The sequence below is a fragment of the Giraffa tippelskirchi genome, chromosome 9, assembly GCF_054371585.1.
Source record: "Giraffa tippelskirchi isolate mGirTip1 chromosome 9, T2T-mGirTip1v1.2.pri, whole genome shotgun sequence".
NCBI lineage: Eukaryota > Metazoa > Chordata > Mammalia > Artiodactyla > Giraffidae > Giraffa > Giraffa tippelskirchi.
In genome coordinates this window covers 50,519,827-50,539,141 of record NC_137283.1, presented here as the reverse complement: position 1 = coordinate 50,539,141, position 19,315 = coordinate 50,519,827, and the positions used below count along the sequence as shown (strand labels likewise).

Below are 19,315 nucleotides of genomic sequence, written 5' to 3'. Positions count from 1 at the left end.
GTAGAACCTGCGAGCCACAACAATACACTTGGATCCATATCTCACACCATTAACAAAAATTAACTCTAGATGAATCATAGGCCTCAATGTCAAACCTCACATTATAAAACTTCAAAAAACAGAAGAAACCTTTGTGACCTTGACTTAGGCAATAAAAGCACAGTCCATAAAACAACAATTGATAAAATGCACTTTACCAAAATTAAAAATTCCTGCTTCTTAAAAGACAGTGTTAGGAAAATGAAAACACAAAGCACAAGCTAGGAGAAAAATCTTTACAACACATATATCTAATAAAGAACTTGAATCCAGAATCCAGACTATGCAAAGAATTGTCAAAAATCACCAATAAGAAAACAGTTTTTTAAATGAGTAAGAGTTCTGAACAGGCACTTCATCAAAGAAGATATCCAGATGGCAAAGAAGAACATGAAAATTGCTCAACATCATTAGTCATTGAAAGTGAAAGTTGCTCAGTTGTGTCTGACTCTTTGCAACGCCATGGACTATACAAGTCCATGGAATTCTGCAGGCCAGAATACTGGAGTGGGTAGTCTTTCCCTTCTCCAGGGGATCTTCCCAACCCAGAGATCGAACCCAGGTTTCCTGCATTGCAGGTGGATTCTTTACCCCATGAACCACCAGGGAAGCCCAAGAATACTGTAGTGGATAGCCTATCCCTTCTCCAGTGGATCTTCCCAACCCAGGAATCAAGCTGCGGTCTTGCATTGTATGTGTATTCTTTACCCAACTGAGCTATCAGGGAAGCCATTGAGGAAATGCAAATTTTAAATGGAACAAAATGTCACTACACACCTATCAGAACAGCTAAAGTCAAAAAGGTTGACTATTTCCAATATGGGCAAAGATGCATTTTACTTTCTTCTTGCTGGTGGGAGGTTCAAGATGCAATAATTTGTCTTTTGTTTTGGAGGTGACATCCCAGACTACTGAACTCCTAAAATTTTTTTTACTGATGTGGTGGTCCCCAATTCTTCATCAGATTTATCTCCCAGTCGTTGTAGCACATAACGAAGACTCCTCCATGCTAGCCATTTATTGCTTATTTGGCCCATTAATATGATGTCATCAACATAGTGGACCAATGTGATATTCTGAAGAATGTCCGTATTATTTGGATTTCTCCATTTTATAGTTTGACCACAGTCAAAGAGTTAAGGTAGCTTTGGGAAAAATTGTAAATGTGCACCATTGTCCATTTCAAATGAATGTGAACTGTTTTTGAGATTAGAGATTGTCCAATGTTTACACACTCTTTTAACCCTATTGCAATATGCAGAGCATCTGTTCGTTTGGTTCATACTGCTTAACCCTAGCATATGACTGAACATAATTCAGCATAGCCAAGTACCCCATATGGTAGAGACAGTTTTTTTGTCATTTTGTCCCTAATACAGTCTAATTTCTGCCTCACCAGACAGCATTCACAACTCAGAGAGGAAACTCATGAAGTAATTTTCCATGCTTTTTTTAAATTGAGAATTGGTTTGTGTCTAGAGAACTGATGCTCAGATCTTACTGAAAAGGCTCATTTGTATTGAATTCACAAATGGTGCCCTTTGCTACTGTTTCATCTAACCCAAGGACCTAAGGAAGTTGAAATTAATCCCAAGCCTGGAGTAATAAATTAGTAATCTCTTCTTCCCTCTATGAACATCCTATTTTTATTTTTTGGTTTACCAGTTATGATGGCACTAGAAAACTTTTTCAAAAACGTGCTCTCTCAACAGCAATTTCTTGACTCCTCTCCATCTGCCAAAACCTGTGGGTAGAAACAGAGGATACAGAGATAAATTAATCTCTGGCTTTGGGAGGCTCTCAGGGTAACTGGCGCAGAAGGCAATGTCACCCCACTCCAGTACTCTTGCCTGGAAAATCCCATGGACGGAGGAGCCTGGTAGGCTACCGTCCATGGTGTCGCTAAGAGTTGGACACGACTGAGCGACTTCACTATCCCTTTTCCCTTTCATGCACTGGAGAAGGAAATGGCAACCCACTCCAGTATTCTTGCCTGGAGAATCCCAGGGATGGCAGAGCCTGGTAGGCTGCCGTCTATGGGGTCGCACAGAGTCGGACACGACTGAAGCGACTTAGCAGCAGCAGCAGCAGCAGGGTAACTGGGGAAACACTTCAAACAGTTCAGAAACAGTACTGTATTGAAAGTATTGTAAAGATGGGACCAGGAAGTAACTCTTTATGCCTAGAGGAGTTTAGAAAGGACATGATACATAAGCTGAGCACTGATTAATAATCATCTGACAGAAAAGAGAGCAGATGAGGGCAATCTAGGCAGTGAACGTTAGCCCCATTAGTGAGTTTCATAGTAACTTTGGATCATACTTGAAGCCAAGTATGGATCATACGTGAAGCCAAGTATGGATCATACTTGAAGAAGGGTTTTCTTTGCTACAAAGAACCAAACCAGTGGTTAGACAGCTTTATATGCTACGTTATGTGAATCTGAGGGCTTCCCTGATGGTAAAGAAGTCTCCTGCAATGCAGGAGACCTGGGTTCAATCCCTGGGTTGGGAAGATCTGCTGGAGAGGGGAACGGCTACCCCAGTATTCTGGCCTGGAGAAGTCCATGGACTAGATAGTCCATGGGGTCACTAAGAGTCGGACATGACTGAGCGACTTTCACTCTGATGAGCATCTGAATGTCTTTACATGGACTTTGAACAATGGAGCAGCAGCTAGCTAAGGCGAAAGACTACCTGAAATCATTCTTAACTAATAATACATGCTCATCATGTGAGAACGTCTGGATCACCTACCATGTCTGGCTTCCTAGAGTTTGTACTGTGGTGTAGTATCACAGCCATCAGGAATGAGCCTCCTATTCCCTTGGAATACATTTTCACAGCTTTAAAAATTTTTAGTCCTTTACAAATTCATGCAGAATGAGGAATCCAGTGATCATTTATAGTTGGGCTCCTTGGTGGAGTGAGGGCTGCTTTTTTTCTCAAAGGATGCTTAAAGGATAGTTTGGGTCATCACGGTTGAATTTTGTCAAAGTTTAATTTTTAAAAATGTTGGAAACATGACTCATACAAATACAGAATGAATATATGTCAAAGATTTATTGTAATAACTTATTAATAAGGGAGCCAGTTAAAGCTGGTTATAAGAGCATGTTGAAGAACTGAGTATTCATAGAGATTTTAAAAGAAAACTAAGAGTAAAAAAGGAGTGTTAGAATTAAAATGTTAGATTCAATATAAAAGAGGAGAGCATTCAAACTGTACCTTTTGGGGTTATTTTTTCTATTGGAGAATAACGAGCATATAGTTTGAGAGTCTAAGCTCATAATTGATAGTAATAACAATGCTTTATTCCCTTAGGCTATGTAATGAAATAACTCTTGAATGAGACCACCAGTGCTCTTAGTTCCCAGTAATGCACTGAAAGTACGTGCCATCTACCTTCTTGCCTTTTTTCCAAGTAACTTTTCTTAACAACATTTCATATTTCTAAAGCCAGGCATTTGAGCTGTCTTATCCCACCCCACCCCTGTCTGTCCCAGCATGCCTTTGTAAGCCTAACTGCCCTCTACACCTTACTATCTACGCATACCACTCTCTTCTACTTTAGAGCTATTGCCCACCCTGTCCCATCAGCCAAAGACCCTGAGGTTCATTGCCAGAGGTCAAAGAACAACTTGTCCTTCAAGGGCAAATGCAGTTGGCACCCTCTTCTCAGAATCAGTGCTGTAATGAATCCCACTTGATACTCTTCCAAATTACTTAGTTCCAGTTTATCTTGGAGAAGTTTATATCGGAGAAGGAAATGGCAAATCCCACTCCAGTGTTCTTGCCTGGAGAATCCCAGGGACGGGGGAGCCTGGTGGGCTGCCGTCTATGGGGTCGCACAGAGTCGGACACAACTGAAGTGACTTAGCAGTTTATCTTGGCTAGTCTAAAAAAAAAAATGGTTTCCTGGGATTTCACTACTTTATTTGCTTGGAACGTCTCTAGAGACAGCCTGATGTAAAACTAAGTCTTCAACTATTAACGCATTTGCTCCTGTTTAATTGGATTTGATGGCTTGGGCACACCTGCACAAAAGCTTTCAAATGAAATGTGCACTTTGTTGTGTGAGCCTAATTTAAAACTGGCCCTAGGGGGCATTTTGTACAATTGGTGGGAAATTTGTGATATCATGTTGAGACTTAAAGTGACTAAATTCAGCTTTGAATGAATTTTTGATGGGAAAAAATAAATTTAAAAAACCTTGGAAATTGGACCACAGAAAGGAAGGCTGAAAGGTCATTAATTCTGGCAGTTGATCAAACTGCATATCCAAATACAAAAGAATGAATTTGTTGTCATACTAAGTGAAGTAAGCCAGATAAAGACGAATATCATATATATGTTTTATCTGAAAAACATGATACAAATGAACTTAACTTACAAAACAGAAATAGACTCATAGACATAGCAAACAAGCTTACCAAAGGAGAGAGAGGAGTGAGGGACAAATTAGGAGTTTCAAATTAAAATATACAAACTATTGTACTATATGTAAAATAGATAACCAACAAGGACTGACTGTATAGCACAGGGAACTATACTCAATATCTTGTAATAACCTAAAATGGAAGAGACTGTAAAAATATATATATATAACTGAATCAGTTTGCAGTATATCTGAAACTAATACAATATTATAAATCAAGTATATTTCAATGAAAATTTTTTAATGCAAAAAAGAAAGTGAATTTCAACTACTGCCTCACAAAATTAGCTCATAATGGACCAAACACCTAAATAAAACTAAAACTCTTAGATGAAAACATAGGGGTAAGTATTTTTGACCACGAATTTTTCAGTGTTTTATTAAATTTGATACCAAAAGTTCTTTGTGTATTCTCCCCATCTCAGATGGAGTTCATTTCCTTCTTGTGCTGAATCTACTTGTGTCTAATCCATGGACTGGTTTCTCAGCCCATCCTCTGATTTAACCTTGTTCGCGGGAGAGCCCAGAGGACACTCCATTTATCAAAGCAGTCAAGAATGCACAGGTGAGAGAGGTACTAGCATCAAGAAAAAACAGTGATGACTGGTCTTTGGAGTCTGGGGCTAACAGTGGAGATACTCTTAGATGACCAGGCTTCCTCATAGGATGCAAAAATATCAATAATAGAGGCCAAGTGATATACCATGTAACTCTTAAAAAGCAAAGTGGGCACAATTATCTTAATTAAATGAGAGCTCTAGAATGGGTTAATAGAAATGGGGTATAGTCATCATCTTACTTTATCTTCCCAACAGTCCAGTGAGGCAAGTATTTGATCCCATTTTATAGAGAATCTGCATGCAAGTCAAGGCTGAGAAGGACTGACACCTTTGCCAAAGATCCACAAAAAGAGGCAGACCTGGCCTCAACTCCAGGGCCACCTACCGCCCAAGTCCAAGTATTAGCATTAGACCACACTGCTTATGAAAGAAGTATGAGAGACACTTCCAACCCCGCCAGTGGCTGATAGAGCTCTGGGAGACAGAAACAGCATGAACTTATTCAGAGGAGGAACAGAAATGATGTGTGTTGAAACTTGATTTTATGGAATTTTCATCAGAACTGAGACGTTAGCACTGAACTGCTTAGATCTCCTGCGTGAAGCTGGTGGATTGATCAGCACAAAGGGTGCTGTGGTACATCACCCAAATTCCCCTTCTGGACTTACTAGGCACTTACCTCACTAACAGCCCGTGGGTTCTAATCACAGGACATAGAGCTTCTGAAATTCCATACCATGCTCCATGCTTGACCTCATCACAGCAGTAGTGCTCCTTTAAAATTGTGGAGGATCATCCTTCTATCCTTGAACACGGTAAACTCATTTGCTCCCTTTACTTCTTCAGAGAATCACGGGTCAACTACTGCAAAGATTTACTTTATCTTTACTCTGGCATCTGCTTTTTTCTCTTTAGGAAGCTCTCCTGCTCTTAGACTGAAAACCTGGCTGCTCTGTGTCTAGACTGTAGAATTTCTGGAGATGAACAGTGCTGATGGTTGCACAACAATGTGAAGGTACTTAGTGCCACTGAACTGTGCACCTAAATACAGCACGTCATAAGTGTGTTTTCTTCATAACCTTGGAACTGCAACTTTAGTTCCTTTAAGAGGTGGAAAATGTTAGCTATATAACCCAGTTGTTAACAGTTTTCTTCTTTGCCGTTAAATCAGAATTACTTACTGTCAGAGGACATCTGAGTTTATTTTTTACATGAAACAAATATGTTAATACTTACTTCAAGGAACATGACAGTAACGACTAAGAAATAAATCTTATAAGATTTTTAAAATCAGGTTTAGTTTAAAGTGATACAGATCTAATATAATTAAGTTGTCCATTCTATAATCATTAAAAACAAGATGATATATTAATATACTATTTCTTAGGACTTTCTTGGTGGTCCAGTGGTTAAGACTCTGTGCTGCCAATGCAGGGGACCCAGGTTTCATCCCTGGTCGGGGAATAGATCCCACATGCCACAACTAAGAGTTCTAAAGATGCTGCATGCTACAATGAACACCAAAGGTTCTACGTGCCCCAACCAAGAACCTGGCACAGCCAAATAAGTAAAGGGGTAAAATATTTTAAATATATAAATATATTGTTTCTTAACTAATTTCTAATACAATGTAATGTATAGCTAAAATTATAAATCACTTATGAAGCAAAGAGGATGATAAATGCATGGTTTCCCTGGGTAGAATGTATATATGGATGTGATGCAAATTCTGGTGTTTAGCTTTTAAAAAAATAAAAAATCAAGTATGAAAATAGTAAATAACTCGATTATTTTCATTATAAGAAATCTTTTCCTATTTAATGAAGCAGAAAAGTATTTATCGCTAAAAACTGATTAAACTAGCATGTAATTTCTTTCCTTTTTTCCCCCCAGGCCAAATAACAAACAAACAAAAACCCTCAGTTTTTAAAACAATATTTACCATAATAACAAATATTTCATGATATGATTTGATAAAAATGATTTTAACTATGTAGTCAAGTAATGCACAACAAATCTAAAATAAATCACTTAAAAGTTTTATCTGGGAGTTTTGTCCAGTGTATCTGGAGAGACTTAGTAGTCCCATTAAAACATTCCAGGTATATTTAAAAGAATCACTGTCAATAGTTGATGCTTTTTTTCTTTCAGGAATGATCATTTAAAGACCTGCTTACATTATATACATACAGAAAGGTATTTTTGGCATTCAGGACAGAATTTGTTTTTTAATTGAGGTATAGTGATTTACAATATCATGTTAATTTCAAGTGTATAACACAGTGAATATATACACACACACACACACATGCATATATACACATATATTCCTTTTCAGATTCTTTTCCCTTATAGTACTGTGTGTATGTCATTCCCAATCTCCCATTTTATCCCTCCTCCATCCGCTTTGGTAACCATAAGTTGTTTTCTATATCTGTGAGTCTATTTTGTAAATAAGTTCATTTGTATCATATTTTAGTTTTCATGTATAAGTGATATCATATGATATTTGTCTTTCTCTTTCTGACTTACTTCGTATGATAATCTCTAGGTCCATCAACGTTGCTGCAAATGGCAATATTTCATTCCTTTTTATGACTTATGCTTGTTTTGGTCTGCTCACAAGTGATTATCTAACAAGAGCTAGGCATTCTTGGGCAATAGTCAGGGGATAGAAGAAACAAAATTATTTAATAAAAGTTATCAATACTCCCACTTCCTCACTCAATCATTTATCTGAATTCAGAACTTGGGGCAGAGTGCCCTGTACCTAATTTAACTTTACTGTTAATAGAAATGAGCCCAAGACAAGGAGAGAGACAGGAAACCCCCTCCAAGAGTAGAGAAGGGTAAGGTGTGTGCCTTTTTCTTATAAAGGGACAAAGGGCTATTGGTGGTCCAGACCTAGATCAGACCAATGTTAGAAAATTTATGGGCAATGAGGACCTAGAAACCTGTTATCAAAGCCCTAGGAAGGCCTTCTCATGCCCCCAGGGGAATCAGATCCTGCTTTGCAAGACCATACATCTTAGTCACAATGGAAATGCTGAAGTGATGTTGCCTCTTCACTCTGCCAAATTCAGAAGGAATTGGAGAATTCCTTTTGTCAGCCAGAAAAGAGACTTTTTAATGAGTAATTAATAATACCTTTCTTCTTAATTTGTACATGGTTTTCATGAATACACTGTTGTTTTTATGTACTGTTGGCTTGTATTATTTATGTCTAGCGCTCACACACACTGGTTTTCATGTTTGACATTAACAAGAGAGATCTTTTAATTCTTTTAATAGTTAGCCAAAATTTGATTTTCTCTTTAGAACTGTTTTGTTTGAAGATCTGTAATCACTTCATGATTTTAAGTTCCTTTATTGAGACTACCCCCAACACTTTTTAAAGGCTCAATCTACCTAAACTCTTACGCTTGGGAAATGGCTCAAGGGACACTAATTATCAACATAACGAAATACCATGCAGTCAACAGAAGTGTTGAAGGCAAACAATATGGATGTGCACAATAGCATCTTTTTTAAAAATTGCTTTGCTTTATAGTTGATTGACAAATTTGTGTTTTATGTGTACAGCATAATGATTCAGTTATAGAGATCATATATTCATTCTTTTTCAGGTTCTTTTCCCATATGAGTTAATACAGAATATTAAGTAGAGTTCCCTGTCCTTGTTGGTTATCTGTTTTCTATATAGTAGTATGTGTATATTAATCCCAAGCTTAAATAGTATCTTAAATGCAGAAACTAGAACACTGATTAGAGCGAGTCAGATTATTTCGGTTCAGAGTTGAATTGGAAAAATTTAACATATTAAGTTGGAGAAACATGAGGAATTTTCCCCTTAAATCGTTTTCTTCAATGTGGTTAAAATATGTGTTGCGCAATAAAAATATGCAGTGTATGTCAAGAGCAGTAATCATTGTTAACGAGTAAACTAAAATATTCCTTGAAAATTGATTAGTAAAGAAAAGGACTTTCAAAGGGCCAAGAGCTTAAGTTATAAATGGGAGAGTTGGTTATAGAAAAAATGTATTCAGCAAAAGCCTGCCAAAAGACCCTAAAACATCTCTCCTGAGGGTAAACTCAAGAAAGGCCAAGGTAATAGGCTCCCAGAGTAATCAACAGATCTGCAGAATGCAGGTCCAAGGACCTGTTGCTGTTGATAAGCTTGAATATTTTAACATTCCCCCCTGCACACAAAGGGAGAAAACCAGACATGGCAAAGGGAAATGTAGTGTATATAAGCTCAACAACCACATATCAAATGTGTGTAAATCTCTGCCTCTGTGTTATAGCATTTGCCCCCTTCCCAAGGATTCTCCTCTTCTTACCCTCCTTCCTGGGATCCTAGGTCAGGAAGCTTGAATGGGGGAGTGGATGGTCCTTCCTTGTTAACCTATGTATACTATTTGGATTCTGCCTTCGTTCTGGCACCTCACTGGGGTGTGCTGGCCAGTAAAGCTGAACTCAAGCTCCACTGCCTGGGAGATTTCCTCAAGCCACAGTTACTCTGCAGCTCAGTTGCCTTGTTGGTTCTGATGTCATGTTGAATGTAGCACCATGTTGGATAGAGTACCACTGTGTGGTACAGCTGTCTTGTGATGCAGCATTATGTTGGTGGTGGCAGCATGTAGAAGGAGTTCCATGCTAGATAGAGTGCCACGTTGGCAGCAGTACCATGTTGGATGTAGCACCATGTTGGCAGTGGAACCAAGTGGAAAGGGGCATGTTGGTGGGCCATCAGTGATTACTGAGTGCTGCACAGGCTTTCTAAGTGGCTGCTCCAGGGAACCCAGGACAAAATGTCTACTCTAGAATTTCTCATCACACTTCAAAACTGTGGGTCTTTCATATGCATATTGTCCTTGGAAATTCAACCCTGAGAGAAGTGTAGAACTAGAGCCCCCATCTCTGACATCCTCCTCTCTTCCAAAAAAATCATAAGAAAGTAAAAATCACCCATCATTCCACCCTGCATAGATAGCTACTGATCATATTTGCATAGTAATATTTTCATTTGTGTATATATTTGAGTGAAATGGCACACATTATACATAATGTTTTATAGTATTTTTATTTAATAGTATATCTGTCAGTCTTTATAGTGTGAGTAATTTTATTTAATTGTTATTAAATATAATTGATTTACAATGTGTTAGTTTCAAGTGTACAGTAAAGGGATTCAGATATATATAGATACGTGTGTGTGCGCGCGCACATGCGCACTTAGTCTTGTCTTAACTCTTTGCAACATGGCCTGTAGCCCACCAGGCTCCCCACCAGGCTCCTCTGTCCATGGAATTTTCCAGGCAAGAATACTGGAGTGGGTTGCCGTTTGCTGCTTCAGGGGATCTTCCTGACCCAGGGATCGAACCCACAACCCACATCTCTTGCACCTTGCCTGCGTTGGCAGGCAGATTTTTTACCACTGCACCACCTGGGAAGCCATATATATATATATTCTTTTTTAGTTTCTTTTTTATTATAGGTTAACATAAGATATTGAGTATAGTCCCCTGTGCTATACAGTAGGCCCTTGTTTATGTTTTACATATAGTAGTGTGTATATTTTAATCTCAAATTCCAAATTTATCCCTCCCCCACATTTCCCCTTTGGTAACCATAAGTTTGTTTTCTATGTCTGTGAGTCTATTTCTGTTTTGTAAATCATCTTTATTTTTAATGGCTATATACTCCTCCATAGTATAAATGTACAACTCATTTAATCAATTCCCTCTTCATTTTAGGTGCTAACAGTTGTTAACTCTTATATACAAGGGTGTATATCCTTGCAGAGAAATCTGTTCACCACCATGATGTTTTCATTAGTAAATTTCCTAGAATTAGAATTTCTGGTTCAAGGGATAAACTGAAGTGATGCATGCTAATGGTGAAAATTCAAACAACACAGAAGTTTATATTGCTGATAAGCACATACTCTTCCAGCCTTTTTTCTCTGCATGTTCCCACACATGTGTATGTGCGCACACACACCCGCTCATAAAAGGTGAAACGGTATCCTATTATGCATATTGTTCCAAAGCTTGCTCTTTTATAAAAAGTAGAGTAGATCATGAACATCCTCCTGGTCTATAAGTTTACCTCATTTTAAGTTGCAAAGTATTCCAGAATATAGGTATATTTTGTCAGCCATTCCTGTGTGGACAGACATTTAAGTTGCTTACAGTTTTTCTCTCATAAATTTGGTGGCAGTAAATACTCTTGTTAGTAGAACTTTCACATGTGTAATTCTGTAGGATAAATTTCTAGAAGTGGATTTCTGGGTCAAAGGGTGTTAGGAATGTACTGAAGTTCAGTCTCAGTGTTGGTATTCTACCAAAATCTGATTTTTAAGTTTGGCTTTAGCCAAATATCAAAATGCTTGCCTCATGATCACTTCTGATTTCCTTAACCTTGTCATCAGTGATCACATGGTAGCCTGGATGTCAACAAAATTCCTGCTTTATTATTGACTCTGGTATGTAGAATAATGCCCTCCCCAAAGATGTCCATTTCTAATATCTGAAGGCTGTGAATATGGTAAGTTACATGGCAAAAGGGGATCAAAGATGCAGACAGAATCAAGTTTGCTAATCAGATGATATTAAAATAGCTTATCCTGGATTATCTGGATGGGGACAAGAAGGAGGCTGAAAAGGGGGGTCAGAGGGAGTCAAGACTATGGAAGAACAGTCAAGAGAGATGGCTTTGAAGATGGAGTAAAGGGGCCACAAGCCAAGGAATATAGGCAGCTTCTAGAAACTGGAAAAGGCAAAGAAATGGGTTCTTCCCTCTTGTCACATTCATTTTAGCCCCATGTCAGACTTCAAACTATAAAATAGTAAATTTGTATTGTTTCAAGGTATTAAGTTTGTGGTAATTTGTTAACAGGGATTCCCTGGTGGCTCATTGATAAAGAATCCACCTGCCAATGCAGGAGACGCAAGAGATGTGGGTTCAATCCCTGGGTCAGGAAGATCTGAAGTAGGAAGTAGCAACTGGCTCCAGTACTCACACCTGGAAAACTCCATGGACAGAGGAGCCTGACAGGCAACAGTCTGTGGAGTCACAAAGAGTTGGACACAATAGAGCGCACACACAGAATTTGTTACAACAGCGATAGAAAACTAATACAGTGATCAAGAGATTTCTGGTCTAACAGCAAATCTGGTTAAGTAAGTATTTATAGCATGGGAAATCAATGAAGAAAATACCTGATGAGTGTCCTTGACAATGGAACACACATGGTAAAGATCGTGGGTAGTTTTGGAATCATAAACATAATAGCGTTTTGTTTGTAGCCTTCAGCTGTTTCTTCAGAGAGTCCCTTTAGTGCCCAAGGATGTGTTGGTGAAAGACAGAGAATGGACGACTTTCATCACTTTTCTTCAGGCAAAGACATTACTTGACCTGTCTGAGATTCAGGAACTGTCTTGTCACACATACACAAGTTGCTCAAACAAGAAACTGCGCCATTACGTGTTTGAGTACAGGATAACAAGAAGCCTTATCACTATTTTTTGATAATACCAGCATAGTAGGACTTACTAACAACCAATGGTTGCTTACAACAAAAATAGTTTGCAGGAACCTGATAAAGGGAACTGAAACCAATTTAATTTCCTCTCTTCGGGTTTAAAAAAAAAAAAATGGGACCCGGCATACTTTCCTGTTCTTATACACCGAGAACAGGCAAAAATAATTTGGCTCTTTGCTTCAGCAAATACTTGATCTTATAAGACTGTGAACCAACAGAGCTTACTTGTCAAAACTAGCATTTTACTCATCAATACTTGCTTAAAGGGTATTGCCTCACAGTGCCTATCAATCCAAAATTATTGTTATAAACTCTGCCAAATTTCAGTCAGTTTCCTGCTTTGCAAGATGTTCCTTAAATCTACCCAGTTTGGGTCCTGTGTGTGTGTTAGTCACTCAGTCATGTCCAACTCTTTGTGATCCCATGGACTGTAGCCCGCCAGGCTCCTCTGTCCGTGGGATTTTCCAGGCAAGAATACTGGAGTGGGTTTCCATTTCCTTCTTCAGAGGATCTTCCTGACCTGGGGATCGAACCCGCATCTCTTGCATCTCCTGCACTGGCAGGCAGAAGCCCTGCTCTGAAGATTCTCCTATATTGTCACTCCAGGAAAAATGCTGCATTTGGTGTGTGCAATGGAAGCTGAGTACCACATGGATATTCACAGACAATTTTGTTTTCTTAAACTCAAATCCCCTTGCTCCACAGCAACAGTTCTAGGTCCAAGGACAATGGAGTCTATATATCAGAAATGAAAATATATAAGTGAAAGCAGCAGTGTTAGCTCTGATATTTAGTGTTTCCTTCAAGCAAAGCAAAACGCTTCAGTTTGTGTGTTTGCTTCAGTGAAATTGTATCATCAACCTAGCATCAGGTCCAGGAATTGAAAAGAAGATAAATCTTTACCCAGTCAGTTCACTATTAGAAAGGAAGGAAACTTTAATAACTTGATGACAGCATCACTCTCAGCTGAACACTTTACTGTAGAACCTACAGAAATAAATCTGGCTTCTTCTGCTGAAAATGAATGACTAGTATCTCAGAAGTACACACAGCAATCAACCGGCTCATGGTACTTGGAAATCATGGTGCCCATAAGTATTAAAACTTATAAAATCTGGCAATAAATAAAATAATTATAATTATCTATAAAATAAATAATTACTATATAATATTTGAAATAATTTTACAATAAAATAATTTAAATTACATTTGCATTTGAAAAAAATATGTTTATGGTACACATCTGTTACACACAATTGTTAAAGATATGGCCAAATTTTTGCCCAAAAAGTTTATACTAATGCATAAAGTGTGTACCAGTATACATTGTTAAGGCTCTGGAGATACACTGCCTAATTGTCCTCCAGAAAACATGAGCCAGTTGATTCTCCAACACTGAAGAATAATGTCCATTTATCTGTTGTTAAAAGGGAATTTTTCACGGAAGTTATGAACAGGAATAAATAATGGGTATTTCATGTGCCTGGCCACATCTGTGCCCACATTCTCTGTGCTCTCAGTTTATCTCCTCCAGGGACTGGGAGCCCAGTTTGTACCAAGATCATCCATTCTGCGGTTGGAAAACTTTTGTTCCATTTTTGCCTCCTAAAATAACAGAAAAAATGTCCCTTTTGGATTTCGCTCATTATTTCTCCATGCAGTGGGAAAGTTTTTTCTAGCTTACCTCTTTATCAGATTCTGCCACCTTTATGCAAGGAGTTCCATTTCCATCTTCATATGAGGCATGGGCCAAGTCTTATTTCTCACACTTAACATGGACATGAACACTCAAGAACAACCATCCACTCACACACCTCCCAGACACAGCTGGTTCACACACTGACCACTCTGGTTTTCAGTTCTCCAGCTCCTGGCAGTTCCGTTTCTTTTCTACAAATTTAGCTTTGCATTTAAAAGAATGGTATACTTTAGACAGCATCTCTGTTTGTAGTCAGAGTATCTTCAGGTTATCTTAATCTGTCACATTGATGGAACTGGAAGTCCCCTTCAGGGATGGCCATGATGGTCAGATTAGCTCAGAAGGAACTATTTTCTAGAACAAAAGGCCCATTTGAGTGGACATGACGCCTCTAGCTCCCTGTCATGTTGGAAGCATCTGCTCCTATAAGGAGTTTGTATGGAGGGTGATCAACTGAGCACCATCCTGGCTTATTCCTGTGGCTCTGGCCACACTGATGATTACTTGTTTCCTTTTGTGCCAGAACTGACCAAAAAGGCTTATGTAATGATGAATGAGCTAGAAACAAATGGGACCAACTGCCATGACAGAGGCCCAACCTGCACTGGCCTGCAGGTCCCAGGTCTGGCTGCCCACGAGTTCTGTGCATGGACGTTCAGGATGCCATATGCTATTCTAGCCAATGATGGGAAATGAACGGCTACTTCCTGTGGCACCCAACAAAATGGACCCCTGTGGTTTTTGTTGTTATTTAGTTGCTAAGTCGAGTCCAACTCTTTTAAGACCCCCTAGACTATAGCCCACCAGGTTCCTCTGTCCGTGGGATTTCCCAGGCAAAAATACTGGAGTAGGCTGCCATTCGGAGAAGGCAATGGCACCCCACTCCAGTACTCTTGCCTGGAAAATCCCATGGACGGAGGAGCCTGGTAGGCTACAGTCCATGGGGTCGCTAAGAGTCGGACATGACTGAGCGACTTCACTTTCACTTTTCCCTTTCATGCACTGAAGAAGGAAATGGCAACCCACTCCAGTATTCTTGCCTGGAGAATCCCGGGGACGGCGGAGCCTGGTGGGCTGCCGTCTATGGGGTCGCACAGAGTCGGACACGACTGAAGCGACTTAGCATAGCATAGCATAGCAGGCTGCCATTTCTTTCTCCAGGGATCTTCCTGACCCAGGGACTGAACCCAGGTCTCCTGCATTGGCAAGCAAATTCTTTACCACTGAGTCACCTTTACTATGTTCTATTTCCTGAGCTGTTCTAAAGACCCAGGAACCCCAAACAAGTCCTGGTAATGGCAAGGGCAACCAGAGAAGGAAAGAATCTGAACTCTCTAAGGCCTCCAGCTGCTGGGACAATGAGTAGAGCCTGGACACATCTGCCTGTTTGGCCACATTTAAAGGAAACATGAGGACTGACCATCAAGGCTACATACACACTGTCAGTGCTGATCAGTGACAGCCCCCATGTGTCATCAAGGGGAGTGAAGTCTGGGAACTTCAAAGCTGCTCTGGGAATCTGTTTTAGGACCACTGTGCACCTGCCAGTCAGTGAAAGAGAAAGGGGCTGGACAGGAGAGAAGGGACAGACCTCAGGGAAAGCCTTTCAGCTTTCTCTCAATAGAACCCCCATCCAGCTGCTCACGGAAGGCCTGAAGAGCAAAATCATGGGGCCTTTGATGGGAAAGGTACTAGTTAGTTCAACCTTGCAAATAGTGCAGGTTCTGCAATCTCCTTGTCAGACAGCCTCCCACCATGGAGTTCTCACTGCTAACTCCATGGCAGGAGTGATCTCATTTTAAGCCTCTTCTTATTTTGTGATAAAAACCTGCCTTTCAGTCATTTCCACCTACACCCCATCCTCTCCCTGTTGCTGAAGAAGGGAGTTCTGCCTTCAACTGGCTCAGGAACACAGAGAGCTATGGCCTGAGCCATGAGAACCAGGGCTCCTCAGATCCAGCTCACCCCAGGATGGCCATTCAGGAAAGGAAAGAGGCTGACCAGTGGGACCAAGGCCTGCCAGGGGCTACTTGTCCACTTTCTAACTGGAGACTTGTTAGGACCCCACCTCTATGTAGGGAAGACATCCTCCCAGATAGGAAATAAAGTTATTTGGGGACTTCCTTGGTGATACAGTAGTTAAGACTTGATGCTTCCACTGCAGGGGGCACAGGTTCCATCCCTGGGGGTGGGATTGGGACTAAGATCCCATGTACCATGTGGCATGACCAAAAATAAAGTTCTTGGATGAGCTCTGAAAGTCGAGACCAAAAAGTTATTTTATCCTGTCCCTGCATATAAGACAACGTATTGAAACCAAAAGCATTCTGTGAAGGTAGTCAAGGGTGTCCTTTGAAGGCTGTTCTGGCAGGCAGGCCACTGTGTTCCCCGGACTGGGCCCCAGTCTCAGAGCAGAGGGTTGGAGTCTGGACAGGAGTTCTGGCAGCTTCTCTAGAGCAGGCAGGACTTACTGGGGATCTCATCCTTCAATGCACTGGCCGTGAGTCCCTATTTTCTGTGTGCCTGCTGGAGGCCCATCATGGTTTTCAAATAATTGTGCTGGACACAGAAAGGGAGAGAATAGGAACTGATTAGGACCTGCATACCTAGCAAGGCCTCAGAAGCCATACCACCTGTATCCACCCCAACATTCTTCCTGCAGATATCACCGTTTGGGGACAAGGACCGCCTTTGACTAGTCCCAGTTCTGTGAGAAAAAAATGTTCCATTCAATCCCTCTCATTCTTTCATCCTAAAGTGTATAAAATGTTTTAAATGTTGAAAAACAGACATGCATGTTTCAAGGGCTCACTTGAAAGTTTCTCACAAGAATTAGGTTCAAAACAAGAAAAGAAGAGGGCTTTCTCTCCAGAGGGATGGGGGCCCATATACTCTGAAGGGCCTTCCCTCTGCAAATCAACTAGATGTTCATGAATGCTACCTTTTAATGCACTGCTAGGCTCTTGGGAAGCAGGTAGGAAAAGGAAGCTGAAATAACATCAGTGGGCAGGGCAGTGAGCAAGCAAATGCCAAACCCACCAACTTGGAATATGGGGGTGAATCCTAGATTCCCCACAAGGTGAATCTGAACTGAAACTGAAACTTTCACTTGAAGCTGGAATTATTTTTTATTGTGGTAAAATACACATAAAATAAAAATTTCCACCTTGGCCATCTTTAAGTATACAGTTCGGTGGTACTGAATCCATTCATAATGTTGTACAACCATCACTACCACCTATCTCCATAACTTCATCATCCCAAACTGAAACTGCATATGCGTGGAGCAATAACTCCCCATTCCCTTCTCCCCCTAGACCCTGAAAAACACTATTATACTTTCTCCCTTTATTATTTTTAAGTCAGTTGTTTTATTTTTTAAAATAACTTACTGGCAAATACTTGATTTACAGTGTTAGTTTCAAGTATACAGAAAAGTGATTCAGTTATACATTATGTATACATATATTCATTCTTTCTTACATTCTTTTCTCATATAGGTTATCACAGACTATTGAGTTCCCTGTGTTATCTAGTAGATCCTCATTGATTATCTATTTTATATATACAGTAGTGTGTGTGTGTTAATCCCAAGCTCCTGATTTATCATTCTCTCCCTGTGTTTTCCCATTAGTAATCATAAATTTGTTTTTGATATCTGTGTGTTCCTGTTTTGTAATAAGTTCATTTTTATCATTTTTAATTAGATTTCACATATGAGTGATATCATATGATACTTGTCTTTCTCTGATTTACTTCACTTAGTGTGATAATCTCTAAGTCCATCCATGTTGCTGCAAATGGCATTATTTCATTCTTTTTTTATGGCTGAGTCATACATACCACATCTTTATGCACTCCTCTGTCGATGGACGCTTAGGTCGCTTCCGTGTCTTGGCTGTTTACAGTGCTGCAGTGACTATCAGGGTGCATGTATCCTTTCGGATTATGTTTTTCTCTGGATATACCACTAGGAGTGGGATTGCTAGATCACATGGTTGTTATATTTTTAGTTTTTTAAGGAACCTCCATACTGTTCTTTACAGTAGTTGTACCAATTTACATTCCCACCAACAGTGCAGGAGTGTTCCCTTTTCTCCACACCGTCCCCAGCATTTATCATTTATTGTCTGTAGACTTCCCCCACCTCAGCTTTATTGAGATATAACTGCCAGAGAATATCAGAGAAGGCAGTGGCACCCCACTCCAGTACTCTTGCCTGGAAAATCCCATGGACAGAGGAGCCTGGTAGGCTGCAGTCCATGGGGTCACTAAGAGTTGGACACGACTGAGCGACTTCACTTTCACTTTTCACTTTCATGCATTGGAGAAGGAAATGGCAACCCACTCCAGTGTTCTTGCCTGGAGGATCCCAGGGACGGGGGAGCCTGGTGGGCTGCCGTCTATGGGGTCGCACAGAGTCAGACACGACTGAAGCGACTTAGCAGCAGCAGCCATAGAATGTAATACTGCATACTTCAAAGTATACAATGTGTTGATTTGACACACTTACATATTATAAAATGACCGTAACCATAGCATCAGCTAACACTTCTATCACTTCACATAATTACTATTTCTTTTTCTGTGGTGAAATCATTTAAGATCTACTCTCTTAGCAACTTTCAGGTATTGATATATTATTAACAGCATTATTAACTATAATTGCCATTCCATACATTAGACCCCCAGAACCTACTCATCTTATAACTAGAAGTTTGTATCCTTAGATCAACATCTCCCTGTTCCCCACACTCCACCCCCATTCCCTGGTAACCACCATTCTAATCTCTGTTTCTATGAGGTAAACATGTTGTTTGTGGACTTTTTAATGATGATCATGCTGACTGGTGTGAGGTGATACCTCAGTGTACTTTTGACTTGCATTTCTCTGATAATTAGTGATGTTGAATATCTTTTCATATGGTTTTTGGCCATCTGTATGTCTTCTTTGGAGAAATGTTCATTTAGATCTTCTGCCCCTATGATTTTTTTTCCAGTAAACAACTTAGTTTTTTATTTGCCCAAAGCCAG

The 19,315-nt window shown here is 39.9% G+C and overlaps 1 protein-coding gene and 1 long non-coding RNA gene across 16 annotated transcripts in view; one reads left to right on the top strand and one right to left on the bottom strand.

The window, feature by feature from the left end:
* LOC145520133 (uncharacterized) overlaps positions 1-19,315 on the top strand; it is a 57,551-nt gene that overhangs the window by 9,772 nt on the left and 28,464 nt on the right. The window contains exons 2-4 of one of the 2 annotated variants that reach the window (XR_014064245.1): positions 4,902-5,041; positions 5,292-5,851; positions 5,952-6,051. The exons of the other annotated variant lie outside the window; for it this stretch is intronic. This is a non-coding gene — a long non-coding RNA (uncharacterized LOC145520133). The remainder of the gene's footprint in view (positions 1-4,901; positions 5,042-5,291; positions 5,852-5,951; positions 6,052-19,315) is intronic. 2 annotated transcript variants of the gene reach the window in all.
* KIF9 (kinesin family member 9) overlaps positions 16,543-19,315 on the bottom strand; it is a 35,079-nt gene continuing 32,306 nt past the window's right edge. For 13 of the 14 annotated variants that reach the window (XR_014064240.1, XM_081525887.1, XM_081525881.1 and 10 more), the window contains one exon: positions 16,543-16,840. Coding sequence is in view for 12 of the 14 variants with exons in the window: in XM_081525887.1 (XP_081382013.1) it covers positions 16,790-16,840 (51 nt within the window). In the remaining 2 variants the exon portion in view is untranslated. Of the gene's footprint in view, positions 16,841-18,124; positions 18,267-19,315 lie in introns of all 14 variants that reach the window. The other variant, XR_014064238.1, reaches the window with a different exon arrangement.